This window comes from Trifolium pratense, linkage group LG7, assembly GCF_020283565.1.
Source record: "Trifolium pratense cultivar HEN17-A07 linkage group LG7, ARS_RC_1.1, whole genome shotgun sequence".
In the NCBI taxonomy this organism is placed as follows: Eukaryota; Viridiplantae; Streptophyta; class Magnoliopsida; order Fabales; family Fabaceae; genus Trifolium; species Trifolium pratense.
Window position 1 is genome coordinate 28,615,587 of NC_060065.1, and position 13,425 is coordinate 28,629,011.

Sequence of the window (13,425 nt, forward strand, 5' to 3'; positions counted from 1 at the left end):
TGGAATTGGAATGTTGTATTCAATATATATACATCTTTTTACAATCAATTGTTCAATGACCAGATAAAAATAAATTGACTTGTGTCACTAACTATACAAATGATCATGATTCTCTAACTCTAGTGTTGTATAAATGATCATATACGTCTGCCTGCCTAAAAGAATCACTCATATCACATCAACAGAGGAGTTGGTGCTCATGACTCAAGAGGATGCTATGCTGCTTCTACTTTGGCTTCTTCCGACCATTTTGAGACAGTCACCAAACCAGTTGCATCTCCAGTGAAGATGAGTCCACCAGGACCTTTCTCGATTGATCTAACTTCTTGTCGAGCAAATAGTCTACCCCTCTCTGAAAAACTTTAAATTGTAAAAACAGACAACGTCAGGTCAGAAGTAAAACTAAGTTTACACAAAGTCACAAAGCAATAAAATGGTTGCAAGTTTACTTACGATGGTAGTTCATACAGACGAACTGAATTGTCTTGGCAAGAGCAAAACAGTATAGTCTTATCTTCTGCATCAGTCATCGCATTAAGTGCAACAATGCCCTGTAATCAAAATAAATAACAGCTTACATGACCATGACAAAACAAATACCAGCTTGTTTCCTAGAAATGAAAAAGAGAAACAAATGATATTTGACAAATAATAAAAAACTTATGCACTTACGTTTTCCACATTGTGCGAATATGCCACATGGAAAGTTTTCTCTTCACTTTCAGCCCAGACCTTAACAGTGCAGTCCAATGAACTTGATAGTAAGAAGTTGCCCCAACTAATAAGCGACGTGACTGTGTCAGTATGCCCATTGAGTGTCATTTTACATTCAAATGTGTCAAGATCCCAAACCTGCATGAAACAATAATAAATTACTATCCCTTACAATATGTAGCTAACACAGGGAAACAGTAGACCACCAAAGATATACTGACAAAAACAAGATAAAAACATCGATATTTCAATTACAGGATTTACAACATTACACAGGAGAAAGACAAATAATATTTAGCAAAATCTAGATCAGTATCCAGAACTAGACATCAGACAACTCTATTAGTTTATATAGCTTTTTAAAAAATACAGAAATTTGAAAGAAAAAGAAAACAGTGAAACCTCCAAGATAACAATAAAAATACCTTAATACTGTGGTCCATGGATCCCGAGAAAAGCCTCTTGTTGGGGCATCCGACAGTTAGGCAAACAACAGATTTAGAGTGGCCAAGTAGTGATGCAACCAGTTTAAAAGGGGAATTGGCTTCAGAGCTGCCCTTCCATGCAGAAATTACACCATCCTATAATTAAAGTAATGAAATTATAGATAAATTGATCGATTATAGAAAAGAACTGTTACAAAAGTAAGAGAACAAAAAAAGCATTCTGTTACTAAATACAGATTATAAAGTTTGATTTATTCAATCAGATAACAACCATTAAAAAATGTGTCAGTAGTTACCTCTGCACCAGCTAATAGTGTATCTTTGCCAACAGTCATGGCAAGGACTCGCCCATTAGGCACTTCAAGAGTATACCCTGAACCATTCTGAATATTCCATGCCTTCACAAAAACCACAATTACATAATCAGCTTACATGTATTGCTCCTATATAAAAGACAAGACTGCACAATGAAAAAAATCTAGTCTTGGACTAAAATAAGAACAACAGCGCTTACCTTGACAATATTTGATAGACCAACAAAAATCCAATGGCCCTCGCTGATTAAAGAGTTGACTTCATCACCAAGATTGGTCACATTAGCACACTCAGCAGTATGGCAGTCCCATATCCGAACTGTGCCATCAGTACTTCCAGAGAAAAGTTTGTTCGTCCCAACTGGAAGTGTAATTCCTGTGACAAGTTTCTTGTGCCCTTCAAGATTTGTTACTGCTGATAACCGATCACCAGAAAACCAAGAATGCATATCCCGACATTTATCACCATGCACACAGTTTCCGTTGATCCAATATTTGCATAATTCTGTCGATAAAATAGCTGACGAACTCTGAGAAACTTCGACAACTGCTGTCGATAAAATAGGTGACGAACTATCAGCAGTTTCGACAACTTCTGTCGATAAAGAATGTGATGAACTCTGAGAAACTTCTTCGACAACTTCTGTCGATAAAGAATGTGATGAACTCTGAGAAACTTCTTCGACAACTTCTGTCGATGAAATATGTGATGAAGTCTGAGAAACTTCTCCGACAACTCGTGTCGATATGGTAGGCGATGAAGTCTGAGAAGGCTCAACAAGTGGTGTCTTAGAAATACAATCTCCACTATTCCTAATCCAAACCGTGGCTGCACGCTTAGTAAGTGAATTTTCTTCAGACTCAGACTCAGAACATCGCTTCCTTCCTCCATTACAATTGACAGTCTTGGTGACTATAGGAGGTTTGCTGTGAAGAAACCTACAAGGGTTTCGATTGCATCTCCCATTCAACCAGTAATAACATGTTGTGGGGATAATTCGTCGATCAATTCTTGTCCATTTAGTGACCATGATTATACACTGCATAGAATATATCATATATTATTATCATCAATCAATCAATAACATTCCAATACCAAAAAATGAAACCCTAAAATAAAAACCCTAAAATTGCACCTACAAGTAACGGAGAGAGTGAAGAAGAGAAAACCCTAATCGCGTTACCTAAGTGAACGAACAGAGAGAGAAGAGTGAAGAAGAGAAAACCTTAATTGCGTTACCTGAGTGAACGAACAGAGAGAAAAAGAATTGAAGAGCCGAAGTGATGATCGAGAGAGAAAAAGAATTGAAGAGCCGAAGTGATGATCGAGAGCCGAAGTGATGATTGAGAGGCGATCGAGAGAGTGAAGAATTGAAGAGGCGCGAAGAGAGAGTGATGAATACTCTGTCTGTAACTGTAAGGATATATATATATATATATATAGGTAACAACAACATCGTCTCGTTGCTTATCAAAAAAAAAAAAAAAAAAAACAACATCGTCTCGTCTGTCACAAATCACAACGGTAATATTTTATATTCTTTTTTTTTTTTTTAATTTTATTTTATCTTACAAAACATCACTTAATTTCAAAAAATGTCATTTTCCTTCATTTTCAATAAAATTTCTTTTTTTTTTCTTTGACATTTTCTACTAAATATTTTACTTCATTTTTTGATTAATTACTAAATATTTTTTGGTATACTTAATTAAAGTATAATTTAATTTTATCATAATTTATTTCAATAAAATAAAATTCCAAATTTTCAAATTCAATATTTTTTGTTATATCTTTTTTTTTACTAATGTTATATCTTATATTCAAAACCAAACTTTTAAAATTTCTTAAATTATTTTATCTTTTAATGTTATATTACAAAAAAATAAAATAAAGTATATTGACAATAAAAACTTTTTTTACACAATTTATTTTAGATATCAAGTTAGATATCAAACTTTTTTTTTCTTTACACAATTTAGATATCAATTTTGAATACTCTTATTGAAAATTTAATTTTGAATTTAATATAAAATTGAGAATTTTACTTTTAATTTAGAAAATTAAATGTTGCATAATTTAATTAAACAAATGAAGAAAATGCAAATAATATACCACAACATTCTAATTTTTTCGAATATTAGATAAATAACACACAATTTGTTTTATTTTATATTCATGTGTGAAATATGACTCTTGAATTCATATACATTAATCACCAAGAACACCACCAACCAATTAAATGCATGACACACCATCAACTAATTATGAATAAATCATACACAATTTCCACATTCTTAATTATTAAATATGACTTTTGGAGTAATGCATATCAATCACAGAAAACACTCACAACTAGTTATTACATGCATATATAACACCATAAATATATTAGAATTCAGAAAACACTCACAACTAGTTATTACATGCATATATACCACCATAAATATATTAGAATTCATTTTCTTCTTAATTTTTCATGTAAGACTACATGCATCATTATTTCTTTGATCTCTTATTTATTTTCATATTTTACTTTTTTCTTTCCTTTAAACTTTTTTGCATACATTAATAAAAATAAGGCTTAATTGCATATTTGATCCCTTATGTTTATTTTAGGTTTCAATTTGGTCCCTTATGTTTAAAAAGTTTCAAGTTGGTCGTTTTAGTCAATTTTTTGTTTAAATCGTCTATGTGGCTAATAATTTGCGTATGCGGACAACTTAGGAGGGTACTGTATGAAAGTTTTAGATGAAATTAACTCAAAATTTAACAAAAAGTTGGAAGAAATTAACTCAAAATTTAATGAATAGGACAAACTTATGTTGAAAGCAATAACATAAGAGATCAACTTGAAACTTTTTGAACATAAATGACCAAATTGAAACCTAAAAGAAACAAACGGGACTAAATATGCAATTAAGCCTAAAAATAAAATATAATTTTACAAATTTACGGAGTACATACATTGCTACTAGAAAGTTAGATAATCTTACAAATTTTCAGACTCGGCAATTTCGACAACTTGTGTCTTACCAATACTATCTCCACTCTTCCTATTCCAAACAGCTGCCTTTAGTTTACGCTTAGGAAGAGAATTTTCAGAGTAAACACAACATATAACATACGCAATCAATGACATTTCCAATACTAAAAAATGAACCCTAACAAGTAAATTACTACAAGAAACCTAAATTAACATATCGATGACCAGAAAATAAGACTCAAATTATCATATCTAGAAAACATAAGTAAATTATACCCATATTATAAAATAAAAAATAAAAAAAACCCTTCTTGGGAAGTGAATTTTCTTCAGACTCAGATGAGGAACATCGCTTCCTTCCTCCATTACAATTTATGGTCTTGCTGACTATAGGAGGTTTGCTGTGAAGAAACCTACGAGGGTTTCGATTGCATCTCCCATTCAACCAGTAATAACATGTTGTGGGGATAATTCGTCGATCAATTCTTGTCCATTTTGTTACCCTGACAGTCATGATTATACACTGCATAGAATATAACATATATTATCATCAATCAATAACATTCCAATACCAAAAAATGAAACCCTAAAATTGCACCTACAAGTAACGGAGAGAGTGAAGAAGAGAAAACCCTAATCGCGTTACCTGAGTGAACGAACAGAGAGAAAAAGAGAGAGGGAAGAGTGAAGAAGAGAAAACCCTAATTGCGTTACCTGAGTGAACGAACAGAGAGAGAGGCGCGAAGTGAAGAGATGATTGAGGCGATCGAGGCACGAAGTGGAGAGGCGCGAAGCGAAGTGATGATTGAGGCGATCGAGAGCCGAAGTGAAGAGATGATAAGAATTGAGGCGATCGAGAGGCGAAGTGATGATCGAGAGTGAAGAATTTTAGAGGCGCGAAGTGAACAGAACAGAGAGAGAGTGAAGAATTTTAGAGTGAGAGAGTGTGAATTTTAGAGTGAGAGAGTGAAGAATTAATGAAATGAATACTCTGTCTGTAAAGATATATATAGGTCAACAACAACATAACTATGTCACAACGGTAATATCTTATAGGGTTAAACACGTTTTTAGACTTAGGACTCATATGAAGATTTTCCTTCCACTTATAGCTTTTCTTGCAACTGTTCTATTTCATTTCGTGTTTGTAATAATGTTTTTTTTTTCTTTATTATTATTAGAGTTAGGATCCGTTGACACCAGGTGTCAAACTTTAATTTGACACCAAATCTCAACCGTCTATTTCTTTTAATCAAAGGTTAATAATAGTTTCCTATATTAACTCATGTGTGTATCTATTTAGGAGATTCCTTATTTTTAGGTTGCATAAAAATTTGATTTGTTGTTCTACCAAAAAAAAAATTTGATAAACGTTCTACCAAAAAAAATTAATTTTTTTGTTCTACCAAAAAAAAAATAATTTGCTGATCTATAATAGTAAATTGTTGTTATCACCATCATTACTATTCTCCTTGTGTTTTCATTTTCCTTTGCTTAACTGTCAATGTCAATTGCAAACTATGCACATAAACAACCTACTACCAAACTCAATTTAATTAAAATGGTTTTCTATACTAAAACCGATAAAATTGAATTTTTATACCCATATATACCATGATTGATGATTCATATATGTACTTGCTTTCAATGATTTATAACCTATATGTCCAATAGATTCCTAAACTCAATTCATACACCATGGGAATGAAAACGCAAAGGGGAATAGTAATGTTTGGGGAGATTGAATAACAATAAATCAATTTTTTTTTCTAGAGCAACAAATTTTTTTTTTTTTTATTTGAACAATATTTTTTTTTTGGTAGAACAACAAATCAAATTTTTATGCAACCTAAAAATAAGGAATCTCCTAAATAGATACACACATGAGTTAATATAGGAAACTATTATTAACCTTTGATTAAAAGAAATAGACGGTTGAGATTTGGTGTCAAATTAAAGTTTGACACCTGGTGTCAACGGATCCTAACTCTTATTATTATTATTATTATTTTCATTGACTAATATTATTATTATATTATTATTATTATTATTATTATTATTATTATTGTTACGTTAAATAAGTTTTTCCTCCTTATAAGTATTTCAATTTTTTTTAGTCCTATAAAAAATGTCAACAATTTTTAGTCCCTAAATATTTTCTATCACGATTTTTTGTCTCTACTATAAAAATCAACTGTTTTGTACTTTCACATTTTATGGTGTCACTTTTAAATCAACTATTGTGTACTTTCACATTTAAGATAAAATGAATTATTTATGAATTTTTCAGCGAAAAAAACTTAAAAAAATTCATATTTAATTCAACTTATCTTTTTATTTTTTTGAAAGATTTAATTCATCTTATCTTAAAAAAAATTAAACTTTTGCAAGAAAAATTTATATAATGTACTAAACATGACTGCGATTTTTTTTATAATTTTGAATGATATATATGAGTTGATTGAAAAGTAGAGACCAAACATTATGACATAAAATATTGAGGACCAAAACTTCTTGAAATTTTTATAGAGACTATTTTTTTTTCTTTTTCAAAGCACATGAATTTATATATATAAATAATAAATATAGGTGTTGGTGTTTTGATTGGCTACATTTTGCAAAAGCCAACCAGCCAGATGCTGGACTGAGATCCTGAAGCTCTGTTTTTCGTGCAGAATTTTTATTTCAAATCTGAGCCAAGATTTGCTTCAATTATATATTCAGGCACGTGCGTTTAGGCAAGACGAGACTTACTCAGCAAGTCTTATTGAAGTCGGTCAAAGGAAAGTTATTTAAAACAAAAATATAATTATATTATATTTTTGCGTTTTTTTTGTTTGGAACAACAGGAATTATATTTCTGAAAATAATATAGGGTTGGCCGCAATTCTCACAGCTGTACAAGTCTGAAGACCTAACTTGCCCATCAAGACAATTGAAGACTATAAATATGTGAAGCCTCAAGGCTATTGAACTTGCGATTTCTAAACCTTGTATTTCATAAAGCGTGCGTTTTAAAGGTTTAGTGTGTGTGTCCTTTGTGAGCCTTTCTTGTGTCAATCTGATGCAAGTTTAGGACTGTGTTTGTGTTGTTTATTGTAAGCTGCTCCTAAGCTTTTAAGCACGGAGTTAGTTTGTGTGATTCACTCATAAGCTTTTAAGCAAGAGTGTTGTCTAGTTTCTAGGAGAGTGTCTCCATCCTTACAATCATTATTGACAGCAACATAGTACGTGTTGTTAGAGGGAATTTGGGACGGGGTCTCATTATCTAAGAGGTTCTTAGGTAGGATTGCACGGGTAGTGTCTAGGTGATAAGTCAAGTACCGGGTGTTGGTCGAGGGCTTTGAACTAGAGCTATTATAGTGGATTCATTCCTGGATTGGTATCCCCCAGAGTAGGTGACGTTGCACTGAACTGGGTTAACAATTTCCTGTCTTATTTATTGTTCTGCAATTTATTTATTTATTTACTGTGTTCTGCGACTGTCTTGCTGCAACGTGTGCTATAGCATCTTGTGCAGCATTGTGTTCACTGCGTGCCAGATTTCAATTGGCATCAGAGCAGGCACCCTTTCTGGTTATAGGGTGAGCTCCAGGGAAAATGTCTGGCAACATTGAAAAGGAAGGAGGGCTTGTAAGCAGACCACCGCTTCTAGTTGGTGTCTCCAACTATGATTATTGGAAATCACGCATGATTGCTTTCCTAAAATCTATGGATAGCAAAACTTGGAAGGCTGTTCTGAAAGGATGGGACCCCCCCGTGGTCATTGACAAGGATGGAAAGCCAACACTTAAACTAAAAGCTGAGGAGGACTGGTCTAAAGAAGAGGATGAGCTTGCCTTGGGAAACTCAAAAGCATTATATGCATTATACAATGGGGTAGATAAACACATCTTCAAACTAATCAAAAAATGTGTCTCAGCAAAGGAAGCTTGGAAGATTCTTGAAAATGTTCATGAAGGTACTCCTCAGGTAAAAATGTCTAAATTACAGATTCTTACTACTCAGTTTGAAAACTTACGTATGAAGGAGGAGGAAACAATTCAAGATTTTCATATGACTATTCTAGACTATGATAATCAATTTGATGCTTTGGGGGAGAAAATTCCCGAAGAAAAGTTAGTAAGAAAAATGCTTAGATCACTTCCAAAGAAATTTGATATGAAAGTCACAGCTATGGAAGAAGCCAAAAACATATCTGAGATGAAGCTGGATGAACTGGTTGGATCACTCCAAACTTATGAAAGTGTTGCAAATGGAAGAAGTGAAAAGAAAAATAAGAGCATTGCCTTCTCATCTAAAAATAATGAAGAAGAACTGGAGGATGAAGAAGAATCTAATGAGAGTATCTCTGAGGCCATGGTGTTATTAGGAAAACAATTCAACAAAGTTCTGAAACGAATGGATAAGAGACCCAGATCAAATTTCAAAAACAATGCTCCAAGCACTATGCGCAGCAATGAAAGTCAAGGAAAACCAAAAGGTGATGAAAAATCAAACTTAAACAGAAACATTCGATGTCACGAATGTGAAGGATATGGTCACATCAGACCTGAGTGCCCAACATATCAGAAGAGAGCAAAGAAAGGGCTAACTGTCAGTTGGTCTGAGGATGATGACTCAGAAGATGATACAGCATCTGTAACTGCTAAACATATCTCAGTCTTAACAGGTATTGTTACATCTGATACAGAATCTGATGATGGAGAGGTAACCTATGAAGAGCTTGCTGCATCCTACAAGGAACTTTGTCTTAAAAGTGAAGAGATCTGCAGGGTTATTGAGAAACAAAAGGTAACCATCAATGAGCTAAAAGCAGAAAAATTTGAGAATATCTCAAAGATGGAGGAACTACAAAAGAAGGTAAATTATCTATCCTCTGATCTTGAAGAAGCTAAAGGAGTCATTGAAAAATTAAATACTGACATTTGGCGGCTGAGAAAATTCTCTGACATGTTGTATAAAGATGATGAGCATCTTGACAAACTTCATAAGGCTGATGGACAACTGGAGGAAATCTTAGAGAAAAATGTTCGAAAGCCTAGAAATATTGGGCTTAGCTATGAGAATGTCAATAAATTCAAAAATTACAGTCCTGACGTCATGTACATGGAGCCTAAAGAAACTCAAAAGCAAAGGATGCCTTATCAGAAGCCGCAGCATCATCAGCAGCATCCCATGTCAAGAAATAGAAGAAAGCACCATGCTTGGAGATGTCATTACTGTGGTAGAAAAGGGCACATAAGGCCTTACTGCTACAAGCTATATGGGTACCCTAACAGACGTCCTCAGCACAAACCTGTTTCCACAACTGCTCCTACTCAACAAGAATGGAAACCTAAAGAAGAAAATGAGAAGAAAAGTGATACAACTCAACCTGAAGAAGAGATTACTGCTCTGATTGCTCACACATCACTTAGAGCTTCATCAAGGGAAGACTGGTACTTCGATAGTGGCTGTTCAAGACACATGACCGGAATAAGTAAATTTCTTGTCGGAATAAAGTCTTACTCAACTAGTTTTGTTACCTTTGGTGATGGTGCAAAAGGAGAAATTGTTGGGATAGGGGAGCTCAGAAGTAATAGTTTGCCTAAACTAAACAATGTATTGTTAGTAAGAGGATTGACTGCAAACTTGATAAGTATTAGTCAACTATGCGACCAAGGAATGAAAGTAAACTTCACCAAATCTGAGTGTCTGGTTACAAATAACGAAGGTGAGATTTTGATGAAAGGTGTCAGATCAAAAGACAACTGCTATCTATGGGTTCCCCAAGAAGGAGAAAATATGACAACATGCTTAACCACTAAAGAAGATGAAGTAAAACTATGGCACCAAAAGCTTGGTCATCTTAATCTAAGAAGCATGAAGAAAGCAATATCCAAAGAAGCCATCAGAGGACTGCCAAATCTCAAAATTGAAGAAGGTAGCATATGTGGAGATTGTCAGATTGGAAAGCAAACCAAGATGCCACATCCAAAGCTGCAGCATCTTACCACTACCAGAGTTCTTGAACTTCTACACATGGACTTGATGGGTCCTATGCAAACTGAAAGCTTGGGAGGAAAAAGGTACGCATATGTTGTTGTTGATGACTTTTCTAGATACACCTGGATAAATTTTATTAGAAAGAAATCAGAAACCTTTGATGTGTTCAAAGATCTATGTGTTCAACTTCAAAGGGAGAAAAACAATGTGGTATTAAGGATCAGAAGTGATCATGGTAAGGAGTTTGAGAACTCCAGTTTCTCTGACTTCTGTGCCTCTGAAGGCATCATACATGAATTCTCATCTCCCATTACACCACAACAAAATGGTGTAGTAGAAAGGAAAAATAGAACTATACAAGAGTCTGCAAGGGTAATGTTACATGCAAAGAAGCTTTCACATGGTTTTTGGGCAGAAGCTATGAATACTGCCTGCTATATTCATAATCGTGTCACCCTGAGATCTGGAACAACAACTACTCTATACGAATTATGGAAGGAGAGGAAACCTACTGTTAAGCACTTCCATGTGTTTGGTAGTAAATGCTACATCTTGTCTGATAGAGAACCAAGAACCAAAATGGATCCTAAAAGTGATGAGGGCATATTCTTGGGATACTCAACAAATAGTAGAGCCTACAGAGTATATAATAATAGAACCAAAACCATGATGGAGTCTATAAATGTGGTAATAGATGACACCTCAAGTGAAACTGCTGAAGATGATGCAGAAGATGCTACAGCATCTATACCAGGTGATGTAGATTGTGAAACTACTAATGAATCAAAGAATGATACAGAGGTTACTGCATCTGACCAAATCTCTGCTACTCCAAAGAAAGGACCTTCTACTCGTACTCAAAAGAATCATCCTACAGACCTGATTATTGGTAATCCCAATCAAGGAATTACTACTAGAAGGACACTTGACATAGTTTCTAATGCTTGTTTTGTGTCTAAATTTGAGCCAAAAAATGTGAAGGAAGCTCTGACTGATGAGTTCTGGATAAATGCTATGCAAGAAGAGCTAAATCAGTTCAAGAGGAATGAAGTTTGGGACTTGGTTCCTAGACCTGAAAATGCAAATGTAATTGGTACCAAATGGGTCTACAAGAACAAGTCTGATGAAAGTGGAACTGTGACCAGAAACAAGGCAAGGCTGGTTGCACAAGGATATTCACAGATTGAAGGGATAGATTTTGATGAGACTTTTGCTCCGGTTGCTCGTCTTGAATCCATTAGATTACTTCTAGGAGTGGCATGCATTCTAAAATTCAAGTTATTCCAAATGGATGTGAAAAGTGCCTTCCTCAATGGGTACTTAAATGAAGAAGTATATGTGGAACAACCAAAGGGGTTTGTTGACCCAAGCTTTCCAAATCATGTTTACAAATTAAAGAAAGCTCTTTATGGATTAAAACAAGCACCTCGAGCATGGTATGAAAGATTGACTGAGTTCCTTACTAGTCAAGGCTACAGGAAAGGAGGAAATGACAAGACTCTATTTGTGAAAGAAGATCAAGGCAAATTTCTAATAGCACAAATCTATGTTGATGACATTGTCTTTGGAGGAATGTCTAGTGAGATGGTACAGCATTTCGTGCAGCAAATGCAGTCTGAGTTTGAGATGAGTCTTGTAGGTGAACTAACCTACTTTCTTGGGCTCCAAGTAAAGCAGATGGAAGATACTATTTTTATCTCCCAAAGCAAGTATGCAAGAAATATAGTGAAAAAGTTTGGTATGGAAAGTGCTGCTCATAAAAGAACACCTGCAGCAACCCAATTAAAGCTTACCAAAGATGAAAAGGGAGTTGATGTAGATCAAAGTCTTTATAGAAGCATGATAGGAAGCTTATTATACCTTACAGCCAGCAGGCCTGATATTACTTTTGCTGTAGGAGTATGTGCTAGGTACCAAGCTGAGCCAAAGATGAGTCATCTTGCTCAAGTGAAAAGAATTTTGAAGTATGTGAATGGTACATGTGATTATGGGATCTTGTATACTCATGGTGAGAACTCTATGCTAGTAGGATATTGTGATGCTGATTGGGCAGGTTGTGCAGATGATAAGAAAAAGCACCTCAGGAGCTTGTTTCTTTTTGGGCAACAACCTTATATCCTGGTTCAGCAAGAGAACAGAATTGTGTATCTTTATCTACAGCTGAAGCAGAGTACATAGCTGCCGGTAGCAGCTGCTCCCCAGCTATTATGGATGAAACAAATGTTGCTGGAGTACAATGTGGTACAAGATGCTATGGCATTGTACTGTGACAATCTTAGTGCCATCAATATTTCAAAGAATCCTATCCAACATAGCAGGACGAAGCATATTGATATTAGGCACCATTTTATTAGAGATCTAGTTGAAGAAGGTATTGTGACTCTTGAGCATATCTCAACTGAAGAACAATTGGCTGATATTTTTACTAAGGCTCTAGATGCAGTTCAATTTGAAAAAATGCGAGGCAAACTTGGTATTTGCCTGTTTGAAGATTTGTAGCAGTTACAGCACAAAAGGCGTGCAGTTGAAGTGTTTCTCCTCACTTCATTCATTGGTGCACGCAAATTAAGGGAAGTAATCAAAAACTTCCATAACTTCCTTTATCACGCGCTACAACCTCATCATTCTCTCTCTCACACTATCTCTCTCCACTCTCCTTTCTCAAAAACCTCTCAACTTCATCCATTAATCACCATTACCAAAAACCTCCATCAAAATCCAACAAACATCATGTCAAGTTCTCAAACTTCTTCTCCCGCAAAGAACGACGACACCACATCTTCGTATAACTCTCTTCCGCAACAAATCACCATCGCCTATCCACTTTCAACGGTGTTTCCTGATGATATAGTGAAGACGAAGAAGACCACACCAAAGAAAAGCTCTAAACGAAGCCAATCGACTTCTCGTGTGCCGTCTGAATCGAAGAAAAGGGGTAAGTGTTCTAAATCTAAATCTACGCTTAAAACGGTTCATACA

The 13,425-nt window shown here is 34.7% G+C and overlaps 1 protein-coding gene across 1 annotated transcript; it reads right to left on the bottom strand.

Moving 5' to 3' along the window:
• LOC123899410 (zinc finger CCCH domain-containing protein 48-like) lies at positions 1 to 2,880 on the bottom strand. Its single transcript, XM_045950522.1, has 8 exons — positions 2,773 to 2,880; positions 2,715 to 2,733; positions 1,675 to 2,514; positions 1,457 to 1,558; positions 1,140 to 1,295; positions 673 to 852; positions 454 to 551; positions 1 to 360 (listed from the first exon to the last, which is right to left on the bottom strand). The coding sequence occupies exons 3-8, from the start codon at positions 2,503 to 2,505 to the stop codon at positions 216 to 218; spliced, it is 1,512 nt and encodes a 503-aa protein (XP_045806478.1). The 5' UTR covers positions 2,506 to 2,514; positions 2,715 to 2,733; positions 2,773 to 2,880; the 3' UTR covers positions 1 to 215.
• Positions 2,881 to 13,425: the final 10,545 nt, after the last annotated feature.

Excerpts from the sequence above, each read along its gene's own strand:
- LOC123899410 (XM_045950522.1), bottom strand. The coding sequence starts at position 2,505 with ATGGTCACTAAATGGACAAGAATTGATCGACGAATTATCCCCACAACA. Across the intron at positions 1,296-1,456 it reads CACTATTAGCTGGTGCAGAG|GATGGTGTAATTTCTGCATG; the intron begins GTAACTACTGAC and ends CTTTAATTATAG. Across the intron at positions 853-1,139 it reads CCATGGACCACAGTATTAAG|GTTTGGGATCTTGACACATT; the intron begins GTATTTTTATTG and ends TGTTTCATGCAG.